The 19,704-nt window shown below is 35.8% G+C and overlaps 1 protein-coding gene across 5 annotated transcripts in view; it reads left to right on the top strand.

Moving 5' to 3' along the window:
• PSPC1 (paraspeckle component 1) overlaps positions 1 to 19,704 on the top strand; it is a 105,701-nt gene that overhangs the window by 77,064 nt on the left and 8,933 nt on the right. Inside the window, exon 9 of one of the 5 annotated variants that reach the window (XM_063715097.1) lies at positions 650 to 1,147. The exons of the other annotated variants lie outside the window; for them this stretch is intronic. Within the exon in view, the coding sequence (XP_063571167.1) occupies positions 650 to 835 (186 nt within the window). The 3' untranslated portion in view covers positions 836 to 1,147. Of the gene's footprint in view, positions 1 to 649; positions 1,148 to 19,704 lie in introns of those variants that run through there. 5 annotated transcript variants of the gene reach the window in all.

Here is a 19,704-nt window from a genome sequence, read left to right as displayed (position 1 = left end):
TATGATTATTGTTAAGTTTTTCAAAATACTTAATTCAGATGTTTAATTGTGCTTATTAGTGCATGTTATTACATTAATTTTTAAAACTATTTTCCCATGATAATCTTTCAAGGAAAACACTCTCAGAAGTTTCCATACTGAAATCATAATTCTTTGTGTATGTTTGTATTAGTGCTTTCTATCTTCAAGGAATTGATGTAAAGATTTTTTTAGAATGTTTACTTTTAAAAAACCGAATTGATGCTGCTCCCCAGTTTTATTTCTCTGATTTTTTTAAAAAAGTATTTTTCTTACATAGCGTAGTTTCATGCAATATAAACTTTTGAAAAAAGGAATCAGAGCTTTATTATAATATTGTTTAGGCTTAAGATTACATTTGCTTCTGTCACGAAATCAGTTCATTGTTCATAAATTGGGGCATAGCATTAGCAATATGTAAATCTTCAGATGCTGCATTTAAAAAAAAAAAAAACATAGTAACTAATTAAATTGCTCCTTTCTTCCTTCTATGTGTGATCCTGATTCTGCTGGACTTTCTGCCGAACTTCATGACACCACCACTTGGGATTTTGCCAATTTTTCTTGTCACTTATATTTGGCGTGTTCCAAATGGACTTCATATTCTATTCCTTATTGTGTGGTATCATAGCACAATGACAGATTTCCTCAAGGACCGCCATCTCAGATGGGTTCACCTATGGGGAGTAGAACAGGTTCTGAAACCCCTCAAGCACCAATGAGTGGTGTAGGTCCTGTGAGTGGTGGTCCTGGTGGCTTTGGTAGAGGAAGTCAAGGGGGCAACTTTGAAGGCCCTAATAAGCGTCGTAGATACTAAACATTCGTTCACTCCTGGCTATCTAGAAAAAAAAAGTCAGTGGTATGCCTTTATACTTTTCCCTGTTATCTGGAAGAAATGGTTTTATTGTTAATGTATGTAGACTTAAAAGTTTTTTTTTTTTTTGTAAAACTTGAGGTTTTTGTATTTTTCTTTATTCATGAGCTTTGTAGATTAGAATGGTAATGATGCTCATCATTTTGAATGTTGAAATGTGTTTGTGACTTTAGCTAAATATAAGTATTCCGTAGTACTGTGAAATCTATGTAGTTACTTAATCTCAATAAAGAAATCATTTTGGATAATTTAAAACTGTTATTAGTGGTATTCTCTTATGGTCTTACTAAACTTTGCTGTAACAGTAATGCTTTGGTTGCTTAAACTAATCCTAGTCATTAAAAATGAACATGATTTTGCTTTTTAATTTGCGCAAGTAGCACTGAAGATAGAAGCTTAATTAATGAAAGCTAATGTCAATAAGGGGTAGATAGAGTAGTATATGTGGGGTGGGAGGGTATGGGAGTTTTAGTTTGTATAAACCACTGATGTTCTGTGAAATCGGAATTTCCAGCTACATTTCATATAGATTCTGAATATTCAGGTATTCTGAGACAGATTATTAAGGATATCTTTGTCCTGTGCTGATTTTTCCAAATAAATCTTTTTCATCTTGAAAAAAACTGTTTGAAGGCAAATCTCTTTTGCTTATAAAAAATAATGTCTAGTTTTAAACATATCTGCCATTATTTATTTGGTTTCAATATCTAGACCTTACCCGATTATTATCATACAGTTAGTGTTAAACATTCTTTAAAATAAAACAATACTATTGGGTTGGCTGTGAAGTGAGGATTTGTTGTGTGATTTGTGGTGAATTAGGCATTTCTTGAGAATGTAGGTTTCTAGAGGTATTAAAAGATGGCTTGACTCTGCAGTGTTGTAAATATTTCCCCAAAGTTTGGATTTCTCCAGTAAAACTTGTCTGATGAGTTAGGACCATTTGTCTCCAAGGAATGGCGGTGGTTTTTTTTTTATTGTTTGTTTGTTTTTTTCAAGATAATGCTGAGACATCCAAGGAGTACAGTTCAAGAGGTGATTTTAAATAGCAGAGAATTACTTGAGAATGGCTACAGTCATTGGAATCTGATTAGCTCCCTTTACTATCAAATACCTATTTTGATTTTTAATACTAGGGAGAAACTGATTTTATCACATTATAATGTTTATTGAAAAACAAAGTCATAACTATATTTAAAAATGTGTATGTTGGTCATGTTTATTTAAAATTACATTTAAGGAATCATATGACTCATACCACAAATGTAATTCATCAGACACTGATCATAGCATAGCTATTTCTCATAAAACATCACAATGGTTTGCTATATCATGCTTTCAGCACCTTTCTGAAAGAGAATATGCTATTTTAAAATAAACAGTATGTAAATAGTGGTGTCTGTTTTGCTGGAAGGTGTAGTTTGGAAAGAAACAATTTAAATTTTGCATAAAAGCAGTTGGTTGTAAAGCATAATTGATGCATTCTTTTATACTAATTAAAATATTCATACGTACATTTTCATGCTCTGCTATTTTTTTAGATACACAGTGTGGATGGAAGCATTTCCTAAAATTTGCGGTATTCATAGGCTTTTGTTTTTGACAGTTCTTTGAAAACATGATTTGGAGATTGTTAAATAATAGTCAAAGACTATTCTCATGTTTCTCATAAGTATTAGGTGATGGAGAGTGGGATTTGCTTTAATTTGTGACATTAAGTGGGATATGGGGAGTTTTAACATTGATTACAGTTTTTCAGTGATATCTATTGCACTTAAATCTACCTTTCCCGTCAGCTATATTTTATTCATATAATTCTCAGGTAATGTTTAGCATTGTATTTCACTTCAAAGCTGAAATATGATTGGGATAAACTTGATCCTTTGATGTTAAACCAAGGTACCTTTGGCCAAGGCTGTGAAATTCTGTATGATTCATTCAAGAACACTTGAAGGCCAGTGCACAAAAAGATGTCTTAATCTCCTGAACATCCTAGTGTCCAGGCTCAACTCTGGCACCAAGAACAGAGTTCTACACAACTTTTTCCTGGCATCAAGAAAATCCTTGTTCCGGCTTTACCAAGTTTACGCTGGGAGCAGTCAGCTTCTGAGTGACAGTCAAGTGGAGCATCTCTGAACTCCCAGTTATTCCGTGTTTTTAGTGTTTTTGTATAGTTAAACTTTGTGGCTGGTTCAGTCAATTTTTTTTTCTTGTGAATTAGTATACCAAGGAAGATTTTTGAATATCATCTGCTTAAAAGTGGTAGATACAAAAATAAAGAGGAAATTCAGTAGTGTTAACTTTCTAAGTGTGAAGTTGTCATATATGCTATCATTTTTTTCATAAAAAGTAATGTGAAACAATTTTAATATATAACAGTATTATGATAGTTTGTGTCATGATTTGAAGTACTGAGTTTAAAGTCTTCAGGACTTAATGTTTCATGTGCTACTTGTAATTAGTATGTATAAAATAAAGGAACACCTGTTTTCCTAATAGTTTTATTCTAGTACTATATGTTGTTGGAATTTCTCCCATTTTTGTATATTTTGTAAATAAATGCATATTTTTTTTTCTTGACAGATGCAGATTTTTAAAAACTGATTCACTTGTGTTTTTGCAAAATTCAGTTTGCTATTCTTCCTTGAGGTTTTTTTTATTTTTCTGTGTGAAATCAGTGCTGAGCACTTAGTGAAAGAGACTGAATATTTTTAACCCTGAAATATCAGTAATATTAGGGGAACAATATCTGTTTTAGCTGGAATTGCCATTTAATAAAAATAGGAATTGTAAACAAGGACAGTGACCGAAACTTTGGCTCTTGTTTTTCAAACACTATTTGAAATAATACCTTTACAGTTTGTTCAGAAACATACTTGTTGAATATTTCAGTAACTTGCTACTTATATGTAGAGTCTCTAATAATTGCTAAATAGCAATGTGAATGGTTAGTAGTCATTAATTAGTAAATGGGGATTAGGTTGATAATTACAACAGATTCTGAATGAGAAAAAGGACATATGTGATTGAAATCAAGTAAGTTTTGTGAAAGGATGTGATCATATTATGGTAAAAGCTTTAAAAAGGGTTGAGATTTAGTGTCAGATGGTACTGGTCAAAAATAAATGGGCCACATCATTTTGAAAAAATGGAGGAAGTTCCTGGGGAGTAAGGTATTATTTAAGTGTTTTCTGTAGGTGTTCAGAGTTTTGTTACAACATCTAATGTGTTAAAATATATTTCAGAGGTGTCAGAGGATAGCAGTGATATAAAAAGTCAGACTTCTTATTTTCAAGAATAAGGCAGTAAACATCCGTATACATATCTTCTAATTCAACAGTTGTTCATGTTTTCCTGTGTTGATAGATGTTTTTAGGCATGGACTTTTTGGGGGGATGGCAAACTACTTCAAAGTAAGTAGCAGGCTTGATGTTACTTCTGCCCTAAATATTTCAACACATGCCTCCTAAAAACAACATTTTTAGGTTAATTTCATACTGATGAAGATTCATTTCCTGAAATCGAAGAGTCCACCTCTTAAGTTATGTAGCCCAGTATGGAAATATTTCATTCTAAGCAAATCGTGTGATTCAATGAATTGGGAGTAGTCTTACACTTTACAAGAGCATTTTGTTTCCAGCAGCTTTCATTACTGAATTTTAAAAATTAAAATCATTTTTCTCTGTTCACTTTACATGTTTTTCTGGTGGTGTAAAATGAAGTATGTCTGCCATTTCCTAAGTGAGTATCCATCAGTTAATTTATGGACTGTTACTCTGGGGAAATAATGAAAAAAAATGCAGAAAAAAATTTATAGTGTCTAATGTTTAAAATCTGGATTTTTTTAAATACCAAAAGCTGAGATGAGCCTGGGCAGTTGTAGTGAGACCTCGTCTCTACAAAAAATAAAAAAATTTAAAAAATATCAAAAGTAGTGTCTTCTATGTGTTGTGAGAACATTTTGAATTTGTTTTTGTTTCCTTGATTATGGAATAACAATATTAATGATTGAAATTTGAAGCTTGTAAGACTGTTTAAAGGCTTACCACAAAACTGTTGTTTTCTGATTTTATTTGACCTTTTTTTCTGTAAAACCGTTCAGAATATAAATATCTCTAAGGGTTCCTCTTTGTTGAAACTTACTATTTGATTACCCTTTTTTTTTTTTTTTACCTGATGAAATTAACAGTGTATGTGTTTTTTCTATTTTATGACATTTTGTTTTCCTTTTGAATAACAGAAGTCTGTTATTTCCAGATTGAAGATACTGAAATTCTTAATGTTATATAGCCAGAGTTTATACATACACATTAAACAAAATCTTTTTCAAGAAAATTTTATGGCTTCAGTTACCATTGTCACTATCAGTTCCCTCCTCTGCGAAAGATCCTGTATTTTTAAAAGTAGTTTGTCAGAATTGTTCTTTTTAAATTTGCCTTTCTCATTTAATCAGATGAACTTTAAAAGAGATGGTATTCTGCTTGTACACATAAATAAAATTTCACTTCTGTCTTGTGGAATATAAATCACTCAAATTTCACGTGACGTAGTTCAGTCTCAAAATTAAGAATAGAATTAGAATTAAGTAGGTTTAAGCGGAAGTGTACTTAGTTTGAACACGTTTCATTTTAGATTTTCTTCATATTTTAATATAAATTTAGTCAATAAGACAAATTATTCATTAAATACAAGGTCCTACATTGTGTTGATAGTAATATAAGTGGACCTTATATTTGTTAAATGCTTTGTATAAGTGTTTTGTTGATGGTGTTGAAGACTTTGAAATAGATACCTTAATCTAAATTTTATCTTAATTTTTATTTTTATTTCATTGTCTAAATTTTTATCTAAAATTTTTTCTAGCTCTTTATTACACCAAGACAACTTCACATTTTTATTTATATATTGTACATCTCATGTAAGGAATTATGCATATATAAGCTAGTGTCATAACTTAAATAAGTAGCCACATTCATTATGTTTTATGTTTTCTCTCTGACTGGATCTCTGATACATTCTTTCCTGTTGTAGCTGCTTTTATGCAAAAGGGCATTATATGTTTGTCGATCAACCAGGCTTATGTGAATGTTTAGAAGAATTATGTAAATATATAATCCTGTGCCTGTTCACTTTGCCATGTTTGGAATACATTATTTACATTATTTACATTATTATCTTTATGGTTATTTAAATAATTTACTTTTTGCAAGTTATTTGTATTATTTCTTATGTGAAAATTGAGAAAACATGTTAGTGTACCTTTCGTGGTTAATTTTTCCTCAGGATATTTTTACATTATTAGATAATGTAAATCAGTATTAAGTTTCAGACATTCCTTAGATTTAAATATGTTGCCTGGTGTTTTTATGTATTGAGAAAAAGTAAACTAAATTCTACATAGTCATTCTGTATGACTTTTAGTAATTTCTGACCTTTTTGGTGTTAGAGGCAATAATAGTAACTTGCTTAGTGGTTACTCAGTGTATGTTAATTCTTTGAGTTGCTTAGAAAATATGTTCCCAGACTTGAATGCTTTACACATTAGGATAACTCTGGAGTGAAAAGTTCAGATAACTGAAAATGGTAATGGGAGTAATTGTCTACAAAAACTTTTCTTAGTCATATAAGATTTTATGAGGTGCCATGTCATTCAGAATTTCACTATATCCATTAATTCATTGTAACAGCATGTATCAAGGGGACCTACTGTGTATTGGTTAGTTTTATAGGGCTTAAGATACAACAGTGGAAAAAAATTTGTCCTCTAAATTAAGGGACAGCAGCCACAGACATCCTTCTGAAGTTAGTGGTTCTCACACTTCAGCATGCATTAGAATCACCTGGGAGGCTCATGAAAACACAGATCTCTGGACTTTATTCCAGAGTGGTCTGTAGGTCTCAGGTGGAGCCAAAGAACGTGCATTTCTAGTAAGTTCCTATGTGATGACGCTGCTGCTGTTTGTAAGAACCCCTTTGAGCATCTGTTTTCGGATGTTGTGCCTCAAAAGAGGCTATTCTGATTGTGATTTTTGTTGTTGCTGTAGTTGACTGTCCCAGTACACTGTAGATTAGATAAGATCCCTGACAATCAAAACACCCTCAGACATTTACAGCTATTGACAGTTGATAAGCACTGCAAAAGTCCATTATTTCTGACTAGGAAACATATTAGCTATTGAGTGTTATTTAATGCGTAAATTCATTTATCATACATTTTTAAACTAGGATTTTAAAACCTAGTTAATTCAAATGAAGAGGGTATATGGAGAAGTGTACTTTGAAGATTTTGTGAAACAAGTTTCCTCTTAGCAGATTCTCAGCATACCAGTATGAGATGAAATAATGTAATTGTTTTTGTGTTGGTATGTTTGGACATGCTTCTGGCTGCTGGATGAAGGTGCTAGAACTGTCCTTTCTTTACTTAGCCTCCTGTGAATATGAATAGAATGATAGTTTGATGGATTAAAATGATGGCCTGACTTTCTCTTTGGTGTAAGCTTGTTTTGCTTTTCTAGCTTGAAGATAAAAGATTTAATAAGTGTATTTCCCAAGACTATAAGTATATATATTAAAACATTTTCTTTGTAGCTTCAGATATATGTGTGTGTGTGTGTGAGAGAGAGATCAAGGCCCACTCAAAATTATGCAGCACAATAAAAAATTAAATTGGTTCATAATGAGAGCATATATTTGCTGTATTGACAGTTGTTTGTTCCAAAAAATTGTGACTGTACAAGTGCAAAGAAACAGTCACCTGATTTCAAGCCTTTAATATCCCAGAAAGTAGATTCTATAACACTGACTTTGATGTGTGTATGTTAAGAATATCTGCATGTAGGAAATACTTAAGTATAGAGATTTGTTTCTTAATTGTAATCTGGATATCACCTGGGGACTCTCTGACTCTGCTTCCCAAAAACTACCCTAAAATAGAATTTGGTATCTTCTCAGTTTTCCACGTTAATCAACCATTTTGAGATTTGTGAACATAAATGGGTTTGGTTTGGAGAAGGTGCAATCAGTGTTATCTTTTAACATTGCACCAACCACACCCCTCCCCCATTTTTTCTGTTGAGTCAGATTCCTTGCTCCATGGAGGCCCAGGTCTACGACATTAGGCTGCTTCTACACCATGGTGGCTTATTAACCTATTTTCCAACTGAGGAATTCTCAAGCAGCCTAATGAGAGTAAGACTTTTTTTTATCTCTTCTAAAAAAAAAATATGTTGATACTAGACTTTTTCACACAGTTTTTCCTGTTATGTATTACTAATTGTCTTCAGTCAAGAAATGATTATTTTTAACTCCTGTGACACCAAAATGAGTCATATCTCTACAAAAATCAGTGTTTAACTTTTATTCTTCGTACATGAATACAGAAAAAAAAATGATAAAAATTTAAAAAGGGACCTGCCTTGAGTTTTTACTTTGTGTCATCTTATACATTACTGAAGTCTTCTGATTGGAATGTGGTTCCCTCCCCCACTGGCATGCATATTTAATGGCTCTAGCATTACCTTACTGGGCAGCCATAGAACTTTATATTTGATCTGTTGCTAATATGTAGATTTATGCATGATGATTAATTGGGAAAAATAAGACTACTACTTTTGTTTCTTGGCTGTGTATTTTGCTACATTGCCCTTTATCTGGAGCCATTAAATTTTTTAAAAAAAATTAGTGGAAGATGGGCAGTTTGTGGAAAATAACATGCTCCAAGTTTTAGGACTGGGAAGTACAATGTAGAAAAAGTGTGTTTACATTCTTAGATTCTGCTTTGCAATATAATGTACTTAACTTATGTTCTGCTGTTTGTGCTACAGGCCTTAAAGTCAACTAAAGTATAGGGGTTCATGTCATGAACTTTTTGACATATGAATGGATGAAATATTCCCTAGGTTGGTTGAAAATACAGATCTCATAGTTTGAATTATTTTGGAATTACTTGAATAATACAGAAGACTAACCTATCACAGCCAGTTTCTATTTCTTTTCTGTAGGTCATAAACGCAGCATAGATACACATGTTAAATAATTTAGCAGTGCTTGAAACCCTCTTAGTTACATACTGACTTCCTACAGTTTGCTATGTAGACTATAGTTTCTTGCAGTTTGAAGTGTGAACACAGTGGACCAATTCTTTGCCCTGATAGCATTTGTGTAATAGAGTGACAAATAATATCTTACCATGTAGTGATAAAGGCAGTAGAGAAAATGACAGCTACTCTTTTAGTTAAGGGGCCTAGAAAATAGCCACCTTAGGAAACAAAGGGGAAAGAAAATGATTTTTATTTAGTTTCTGCTCATTGAATTGAGTTGTGCTGAAGTAAGCGGCCGCAGTTCTGCCTGAAGCTGAACCATCCTAGTAGTAGTGGCGTTTGGCTGTTGAGTCCTTGGAATGGGACTAGTGAGATGAGGAACTAAAGTTTTTATTGTAATTGACTTAAATTCAGTTATTGATAGAATATTAAGCATACTTGGAACGACTTGATTATATTAATCTACTTTTGTATCTTTGATTTTATGTAATTTAAATACAGATAAGTATTTTTGAGGAAAATTTTGCATCTGAATTAAATTTGCAGACTTACGAGGAAAAGAATGTAAAATTTCTCAACTTTTAAATGTGGCATATGCCAAAATGATAATATTTTGGCTACATTGGGTTCAATAAAATATATAATTAAGCTAATTTCACCTGTTGCTTTTTTCCCTCCTTTAATGTGGCTTCTAGGAAGTTTAATATTTCACATGTGGTTTGAAATATTTTTCTTGGCCCTGATCTTAGAAGAGTAATTTAGTCACATTTTAATTTTTTCCTTTCAATGATTGTAATCTCTGAATCCCATTACATAGGCTATAATTATGTAATTTATTGTTACCTTTTAAAATGAATAAGGTTGAAATTTAAAGTTTTAGTGTGTGCGTGTGTGTGTGTGTATATATATATAATATATATAAATAATATATATATAAAATATATATTAAAAATATATATATAAAATATATATTAAAAAAAATATATATATATATATTTTTTTTGAGACAGAGTCTCACTGTCACCCAGGCTGGAGTGCAGTGGTGCGATCTCGGCTCACTGCAGGCTCCACCTCCCGGGTTCACGCCATTCTCCTGCCTCAGCCTCCCAAGTAGCTGGGACTACAGGCGCCCGCCACCATGCCCGGCTAATTTTTTGTACTTTTAGTAGAGATGGGGTTTCCACCGTGTTAGCCAGGATGGTCTTGATCTCCTGACCTCGTGATCTGCCCATCTCGGCCTCCCAAAGTGCTGGGATTACAGGCGTGAGCCACCGTGCCTGGCCAAGTTTAAGTATATATTCATAGTTAAGTGTCAGTGTGATATTAGTTTCCTGAGCTTAATTACTTGGTGTTTGCTGTCCTGCAGGGAAGGAGTTGGAGCACCAAGTTCTCAGGAAGGAAATTGTACACATAGTTTTAACATCCCTTTCACTTTGTTACTTTCCTTTTGTGTTTGCTATCACCTTGATACTATCCATAACATTTTTAAGCATATGTTTTAAGTCCTGAAAAGGTTTGGTCGTACATACAAGATTTCTCTTAAAACATTTGTGTGAGGTTATCTTGTTTATATATTTATTTTATTCCTTCTAGAATATCTGTTATTTAGTAATTCATCTTAATTTCCTAGCAAGTCGTTGTTAGATACTTGCTTGGTGAATGAATGACCCCAACTGTAGAACAGACACAGTGTTTACAAATGAGGATACCAAAATGAACAAAATATGGTCCTTTTCTCTTAAGATTTGAAGTTTAATGGGTATATGTAGAGTTGTAAGGAAACTGACCAAGTTGTCGTAATAAAGGGCATAGAAAGTTCTTTGAAAACCCAGACGCAAATAGTTCACTTACTTTGGGGAGACTGGGAAGATTTCACTAAGATGATAGCGTTTGAGCAGGTCTTGAAGGTGAGTAGATACTTATAGTTGTAGGCTTTTTGCACAAGAGGGTAGGGAGCATTGTGGGATGGCAACATCATGTGGTCACAGGCTGGTGAGGCACTAAGCCGTCTAAGGGGAGGGCGCTAAGACTGGTAGCAGAGAAGAGAAGTAAAGTTGAGATCAGATTATGATTGATCACTGTTAAGGAGTTTAGACCTTTATTTACCTTTTAGGTGACTGCGAGTAAGGATAAGCCCCATTATTACAACTTAAAATAATTATGTTAAGTGTAAGAGTGACTGGACTGGAAACAATGTTCTGGAGCAGAGAGACCACATAGATCAGGGATCCAGCCCCAGCATCCCTACATTGAATTTGAAAGGATCTTTAGTGTCAGGATTGTTCAGATTCCAGATAAGAGTAATTCAGAGGTATAGTGAATTCAGCTGTTTCTAATGTATGGGGAGGGTGGAGGAGGGAGATGCAAAGTGTCCTAGGGGTTTCTGGTTTGAATGATGGGTTGAGGATACTGTGAACAGAGATGCCAAAGGTAAGTGTGTTCAGGGTCGACGGTGAGGTGATTGATGTAGCTGCTAGAGGGAGAGGAGGGCATAATCCATTTATTTTTGAATGTTTTGGTTTTGAGTGCTTTTAGGTGGTTGGTTGGGATTTTTAAAACTGTGGAAAATCTGCCTGGTAAATATATTATCTCTCAGGACCTACCATCTGTCACCAAAGATGACTATGATACATTCCTAACTTGTCCTGTTTTTACTTTTGCTCTTGCAACTTATTCTCCACAAAATGCATCATTTTAAAACAAGACTTGGCCAGGTGGGCGCAGTGACATGCTGTAATCTGAGCACTTTGGGAGGTCAAGTTGGGTGGATCACTTGAGCTCACAAGTTGAGACTAGCCTGGGCAAGATGGCAAAACCCCATCTCTACTAAAAGAGTAGCCGGGCATGGTGACGCAAACCTGTGGTTCTAGCTACTCGGGAGGCTGAGGCAGGAGAATCACTTGAACCCGGGAGGCGGAGGTTGCAGCGAGCTGAGATCACACCACTGCACTCCAGCCTGGGCAATAGAGTGAGACTTTGTCTCAAAAGTAAATAAATAAACAAAACATGACTCAGATTCTGCTTCCTTTTCCAAACAGTAGTTTACCATCTGAATTAAATCACAACTACATGGTAGACCACAGGACTTTATCTGGTTTGGTCCGCCTTTCCAACCTCATGTACCTCCATCCCTCCCCGCTTGCTCACTAAACTCTAAGGTGGTTCCTCTGTCTCTCAGATATTTTTGTAGGTCTCTCTTTTTTGAGATGGGGTCTCGCTCTGTCACTCAGTCTAGGGTACAGTGGTGCAATCTGTGCTCACTGCAACATCCACCTCCCAGGTTCGAGTGATTCTCCTGCCTCAGCCTCCCGAGAAGCTGGAACTACAGGCACCTACCACCATGTCCAGCTAATATTTGTATTTTTGTAGGGACGAGGTTTCACCATGTTGGCCAGGCTGGTCTTGAACTCCTGACCTCAAGTGATCCGCCTACCTCGGTCTCCCAAAGTGCTGGGATTACAGGCAATGACCCACCATGCCCGGCCTTTGTAAATCTCTTATAAGTGCCTTTCTCAGAACAGTTTAACATCAGCTCTCTTCATTCATGTCAATTTTATCAGTATATTTATTTGCTCGTTGTGCCTACTTTGTCTTTTTTCGAGACAAGGTCTTACTCTGTCACTCAGGCTGGAGTGCAGTGGTGTAATCATAGCTCACCGCAGCCTCAAACTCCTAGGCCCAAGTGATCATCCCACCTCAGTAGTAGGGACCACAGGTGCATGCCACCATGCCTAGCTAATTTTTTTTAAAAAAGTTATAGAGACAGGGTCTCACTGTGTTGCCCAGGCCCCCAGGCTGGTCTCAAACTCCTTGTCTCAAATGATCCTCCCGCCTTGGCCTCCCAAAGTGCTGGGATCACACGTGTGAGCCACTGTGCCTGGCAATGCCTACTTTTTTTCCCCATCTTTATCAATGTTCACACAGTGTTTGACATTTGGTATTGAACTGATCTGAGAAACTTTTCAGGAGGAAAAATGGAGTCATGGTATGGATTTAGGAGTAGAGTTTTTAGTACCAATTAAAGTGTTTGGATGAGTATCACAGATTGTTTATTCATTCAATAAATTTTTATTGAACATTTTTGTCTCTGTGCATATAATAGTGAAGAAAATAGACACTGTCCCTACCTTCTTTGAGTTTGAAGTCTAGTAAGTGGCAAAAGAAAAATTGGGAGAAGAAAGTGCATAAAGAAATTCTTAGACAACTCCATTATACTAAAGGGTGAGAGAAAGAATAGCCAGCAGGGAGGACGAGTCAATAGTCCAGCTCTTAGTAGACATTGGTAGAAAATGTACCCTGTCTAAAGAGGAAAGAGAAGAAAGTTGGGATGGATAGATAGGAGTTAAGATATTCTGCTGTGTGGGACCAGAGAGTGGAATGAGGTTGGCGGAATGGGAGAAGACTTGTTTTCAACAATCAATATAAAATTTAGAACTAAAATCACGGTGTATGTTCTTTGTATTGATTGTCTATACGAAATACAATGGCGTTTGGTCTTGGTGGAACCCCAAGCAGTAAGAAGACCAGAGGACCTGGAAGTAAGTTTAAAACGCCTACCTGAGGTTTCTCCAGGAAAGTAGACTTTTTCTAATTGAGTTTTAAATGAAGGCTACCGGTTTTATAAGTTTCTGTTTTTTTCTCTCACACCTTTTCTTCCTTTGTTACACATTGAAGAGAAAACCAGAACCAACACAAATGGGAGAAGTTCACTGCTAGGAGCAACTCGTCAGGAAATGCTCAGAAGGGTCTTCTAGCAAAATGTAGCAACTAGAACTCATTGTTGATGTGATTATCCATATATAGTTTATATAGGTGATCATTATATATACTTCTTCAGACATTGATGGTCTAGTTAATTCTTCCAGTAATTGAACTTTAAGATGACAGTGTAGCTAAGATTTGCAGGAGAAATAATTCAGTAAAAATTGTATGTGATGAAGGGGACACCTAATCCTCTCAGGTTTAGTACATTGGATATATTGTACTGACATAGATTGAAAAACTCTTTTACAAATACTGGGAGGAGAAAAAGCATGTAATTAATAGTTTGAGACTTGGTCTTTCATGTTAATAGTCCCTGTTTATTATGAGTGGATAGTTACTCAGATACTCTGAGGAGTTAAGAGTTACCAGTTTCCCTCTGCCCTATCGTTTTTTTCAGTTGCTTGCTTCTTTTATCATGGTCCTTGACCTCATATTTATTACTGTTCAGTTGGAGGGGTTATAGGAATTTAAAACATTACCTGTAAAATCGACATTGCTTTTTTGGATTGCTTTTACAAATGGTGATTTCAAATGTTTTCTAAGAACAGACCAGATTAACATTTTTCTTAGTTATATGGTAGACATTACTCAGTTCCTGCATTTTGGTTTTAGTCTCTGTTTGTGAAATATGTCAGTTATATTCTTTTCAGCATCCTCGACTCTCTGTTTTATAGTAAGTACAAGTTAGGAAGAATGGGAATGCCACCAAGTCTGGGGACCTGACCTCTGCAAGAAGCATTGTTTTTTTCTTCTCTCCTTGACAAGAGATGATGAAAACTTGGGATTAAATGTATAATTCAGCATATGCAAAGGATTTTTAAAATGTTCAAGTTGACATTATTATATAATTTTGGTTAATAATCACATTATAGTAGTATATATAGTCTTAAGTACTTTTGGAGCATAAATAAATGGAAATCAACTCTAGTTTGCCAAAACTCATTTTTTTCTATATGGCTAATCTATAGTATGAAATATATATTTGATTACATAAAATTTTCATGTGTGTTTTCCCAGTGTTCAGTGTCTTTACCATTTGCTTAATTTTGCATACTCGTCATCATTCTGTTTTTATTTTGCTGTTGTCTTCACTCTAGGCTTCCCTCTGGAGGCCTGTCTTTTCCCACTCCAGTCTGAACTGGCTGCTGTCTAGAGCAGCCGGAGCAGAACTGTACCCTTCAGACCTCAGTGCTTCTCTGGGTTGGATGTGCTCTTGGCTGGATTATCATTAAAGGAACGCCTGACAGCTCATGTTGACAGTTGACTATAAGCTTTCTGTTTGTCCTTTAATAGTTATTTTCCTTTGGCTAGTGCACACACTGACACAAAATAGCCTGGGTGCTAGTGTAGGAATACTACAATGAGTTTCCTTTTTTTTTTTTTAAGAGTTTATCGCACCATTAAAAGTAACTTATGTATTAAAATGCTAATTTAATGTGAATGTGTCTTTGATGCCATATAAACTGATAAGCGAACACTGTATTTGGTCAACAAAATGAATGGTTTCTAAACAATCTATAGGGTCCATAAATGAATTGCAAGAGATTATGTCATTGTTATGTTTGTGAAGGGCCTAGATTGCTTGAGCTGAGTTAGTAGACGCTCGAGTCATAGATTAGGAATAATTGATTCTACAGTAGGTCTGGGTGGCATGGAATATAACCTCCATCCAGCAAGGATTTGCTCCATCGAAGATAAATGCAGCCAGCATGGGGTAGATATGAGGTGCTCCTGTCTTCCAGCAACTCCAGACAACTGATAAATGTTAGAAGACAGCACATTAATTATGAAACAATGCAGAAAAGATCTAAGGGAGAAAGAAAAGGATGACAAACATCAATAATGGTAGTAGCACCTTTTAGCAGTCAACTTGAGACTTGTCTTACATATGCATGAATTGAGAGGCAGCCGGAAGGAAAAATTCAAGAATACACAATACAAAATAAGTGTTGGAATCTTGTTCTCAATAAAGCATACATTTTGTTATGATCAGTTTTTGGAGCATCGTGTGACAGGAGGTTATCTAGTATCCCATTATCTGTAAGAATCACCTGCTGTGTGTACAGTTCAGTAGTAGTGCTAAGTATACTTTGGTACCTTGACGGATTACACATGAAACCTGTTGCCCAACATAAGTGTGTTACAGGGAGTTCGGCAAAGAGAAATGCATATAAGATACAATAGTTGGGAAGGATTTTCGTAGAATGCTCTTGTTTGGAGGTGAGAGCATTAGACGACCATTCAGAACAAAAGAGGAAGTAGTATCTATCTTAGTGAGTGTGTCCAGAGATTTGGGGAGGTAGAAATACCTAGGTATCAACTTCAAATGAGCTGTATCTGTTTTGGGGAGTAGATACGATCAGAGTGGGCCCACTGTGAGCAAAGGCTGACAGTTGATAAATGTGTAGAAAGCTGGTAGGAACCCAAAACAAGACTGGAAAACAAATCTAAAATCTTATTCTGTGATAAAGACCCATTGAAAAAATCTCCAAAAATCATTAGGAGATTTTTGGCAAGAGAACGACAGTAGTCAGATTGCAATCACTATATACCTAGTGATTGGCAGCGGGATGTGTTTGAATGGCCTTAACTGCAGGAAGTGAGAGCAGTTGAGATGTGGGATAGTGGGATGGAGAAGAAGGGCAGAAATCAAGACATGCGGATTGGTTATGGTATGGTCACGACTGGGTGGTTAACTTAATATAGGGGATTTATGTGGAAGAAAGAAGGCAAGGGTGACAGGTTTTAAAAAACCAAATGATAGGTATTTAGGTGCTGCTAAAAAGAGGAGAAAGGTCAGATGGAAGGGTTGGGGCCCTGTGCCATCTAGAAAGTGGGTTCAGCACAGGAAATCCTGATGCTCGGGGAAAAGATCTTGGCTAGAGAATTGTCAGTAAAGTAAGCAACAATTGACAAATGAAAATATGAGACACAAAAAGTTTGCCAGTGTCAAATGCGTATAGGTTAGGGGGCTGAGATACCCTCTGTACATCCACAGAGTGATTTGGGTGTCCCCTGCAGGGCTTCGTGAGTTTGAGTCTTGTACTAGAATACGTGGAAACCGTTGAAGCTCCATAGAACACTGCAGTTGCATTGATGAGTTACAGAAATGCACATCCCAAAGAAATTAACATATACTAAAGATGGCTTTATTTTTTAATATTAATTTTAATTTTTTGAGATGGAGTCTTACTCTGTTGCCCAGGCTGGAGTGCAGTGGCGCGATTTCGGCTCACCACAACCTCCACTTCCTGAGTTCAAGTGATTCTCCTGTCTCAATTTCCTGAGTAGCTGGGATTACAGGCGTGCACCACTATGCCCAGCTAATTTTTTGTTTTTATTTTTAGTAGAGATGGGGTTTCACCATGTTAGCCAGGCTGGTCTGGAACTCCCGACCTCAGATGATCCGCCCACCTTGGCCTCCCAAAGTGCAGGGATTACAGGCATGAGCCACTGCGCCCACCCCTAAAGATGGCTGTATTCATACTTGGTCAGTGGCCACCATGAGGAAATACAGAAACCCTAAGTGGACTAACCCCATTCTCTTATTCCTCAAACTTAAAAGTTACCTAAATAGGCCCTTCATTATAGCCATCGTTCAGATCCTCCTTTGAGATCTAGAAATAATCTTTATTACACTGTTGTACTTTAGAAAGAATACCTAATAAAAATCAACAGCCTTCAAATACTATTTATACATAAACTATATTTTTGAATTTTTTGAACAATAATGTGCACCTGGTACACAGAAATCAAGATACAAAGTGATGCAGAGTGATAGTAAATTTCTCAGTATCATCTAACAGCCATCCAACTTCTCTATCCAGGGGCAGCCACTGTTACTAATTTCTGGCGTATCCTTCCAGAAGTTTCTGTATTCATAGATGTATATATTCTTAATACATCCATATTTCTCAGTTTTTTTTTCATGATCACTTCCTCCACAGAAGGCCTTTTAGACATTTGTTTCCTAATTGACCCTCTGCCACTGAAATGTTGACAACCTGGATAACTGTGGATGGTTGTAAGTCTATCTGTTAAATCTGTGCTGCATACATAAAAAGAGTACGATTTTTGTCCTCTCCCTCCCCCAAGTAATTTTCTCCCCCTTGGGAGAGAGATTGCTCTGTTGAGAATGCAAGATGTGGAGCAATGCCGTGGTCAGTAGTTGGGATTTTTTTTCCCTGAGTAAAATGGGAATTCAGCGGAGAGACTTTGCCCAGGTCATGATATGATGTAAGTTATTTTTTAGAAAGGAATTATGTTAGCTACTTAATAGAGAATTGAGTGGAGGAGAGCGAGAATCAAAGCACTTAGATCAGTCAGGAGAGTTGAGAGAGGTGATGGTGGCTTGGTCTGCAAAGATCACTGTTGGCAGATAAATACGTAAGAGGAGAGAGAATAAGATGCATATAGCGGTAATGGCCAAAAATAAAGCATGTCTATGTATATTAATGACAAAAGCTCTGGATACAATGCCTCCGAAGACATGTAAAGGGAGGTTGTCTATGGAACCCATAGCTGTAGTAAAGGAAACTTTGGGAAATGAGAAACTCAAGTCTGATTTTTAACCTTGAGGTCATTGTGAGTTTTTTTTGTTAGGGATTTGGGTATATAAATAGATGATCACAAAAGGAAACTAGAATGGTCAAAATTCCATATTTATTTCACCCTCTTATTCCAGTCTCCTCTTGATTGGAGAATCTGCTTATTGCCTGCTTGCTCTACTCTTGCTGCTACACTAGTGGTGATTGTGCATTAGCATGTGAACATCTGGAGTTAAATTTCAGTGCTCTTTCTGTTAGATTGAATTATGCTTATCTAATACACAATCTTCAGGCCTTCTGAGATGTTAAGGGAGACCTCCTTAAGGTATGAATACCCTCATAGAGGTGCTTCCTGTGCCTTGGTTGAATTAGTGAACAGGCCATTTGTCTAAGATAAACAAGTTATTAGCAGAATCAAAATAGGATTTCTTTATACCACATAGTTTTTCCTGAAATAATCACTGCAAAATTATTGGGAGTGCTTTTAATGAGCCCTGATGATGACTGAAAATGAGAAATAGTATGTGTTCTAACAAAGGGACTGCAGGGAATTCTGAGGTTCACATGGCACTTAGGGATATGCTGTTAATGCCTTAGCAAGGGCCAAGGGTTGGGCTGGGCTCTGATGAGGCGCAGTGCCATGCAGCTTTGCTGATGGGAAGCTACTGCATTTACAAATGATGTGGAGGCAGGAAAAGTTTGAGATGGTAGATTTACAACTACATGTTATGGCTTTTCTTATACTTTGTTTTTCTGTTACCTATTAACCTGGTCTATATAGTCTAAATTTCTCAAACTTTGTGGCAACCAATAAATGAAGTTTTGTACATTTACAAAATGTGACAGATATTTTTTAAACTTGCCTTCTGTTTTTAGACTTTAGTCTCTTTTTAGAAGATGTGTTGTCATTCTATGTTAAAGCAAACCATTAAAACATGTAATGATCCTAATGTATTTTCATGTAAATACAGTTACTGGATACACTTCTAATTCAGAAGTAGTGTTCCCCAGTGAGGAGTTCATGCCAAATGGGGCAGCAGAAGAAAGGATCCTGACTGAGGTTGGTCATCAGACCTCATCACTGATTTGGATTAGCACCTGTTTTCCCCCTGCATTTAAACAGATGATCAGCACATAACACTGCAGTGATATTTGAGTAATTACCCCCAATACAACATTTTGGTATTATTTAATGCACATGAATATGTAATGGATTCTGCAAGGAATATTTTTCCTAATTTGATTTACATGTTATCTTCAAAATAAGTAACAGTAAGGTGCTATTTTTTAAATGGTTTTACGTATGTGGTGTAAAATAAACTATTGAATATTATTTGACAATTTGTTTCCAGCGGCTTTTCATGATATATGAACATGATACATTAAATAAGTAACAGTGGGATTCTTGGCTGTGGCAGTAATTTACTTGAAATATTGAACTTTTAAAGAAAATAGTGGAGGC

This window comes from Pongo abelii, chromosome 14 (assembly GCF_028885655.2).
Source record: "Pongo abelii isolate AG06213 chromosome 14, NHGRI_mPonAbe1-v2.0_pri, whole genome shotgun sequence".
NCBI classification, from domain to species: Eukaryota; Metazoa; Chordata; class Mammalia; order Primates; family Hominidae; genus Pongo; species Pongo abelii.
Note: the sequence above shows the minus strand (reverse complement) of the source record. Positions and strands in the feature narration are given on the sequence as shown.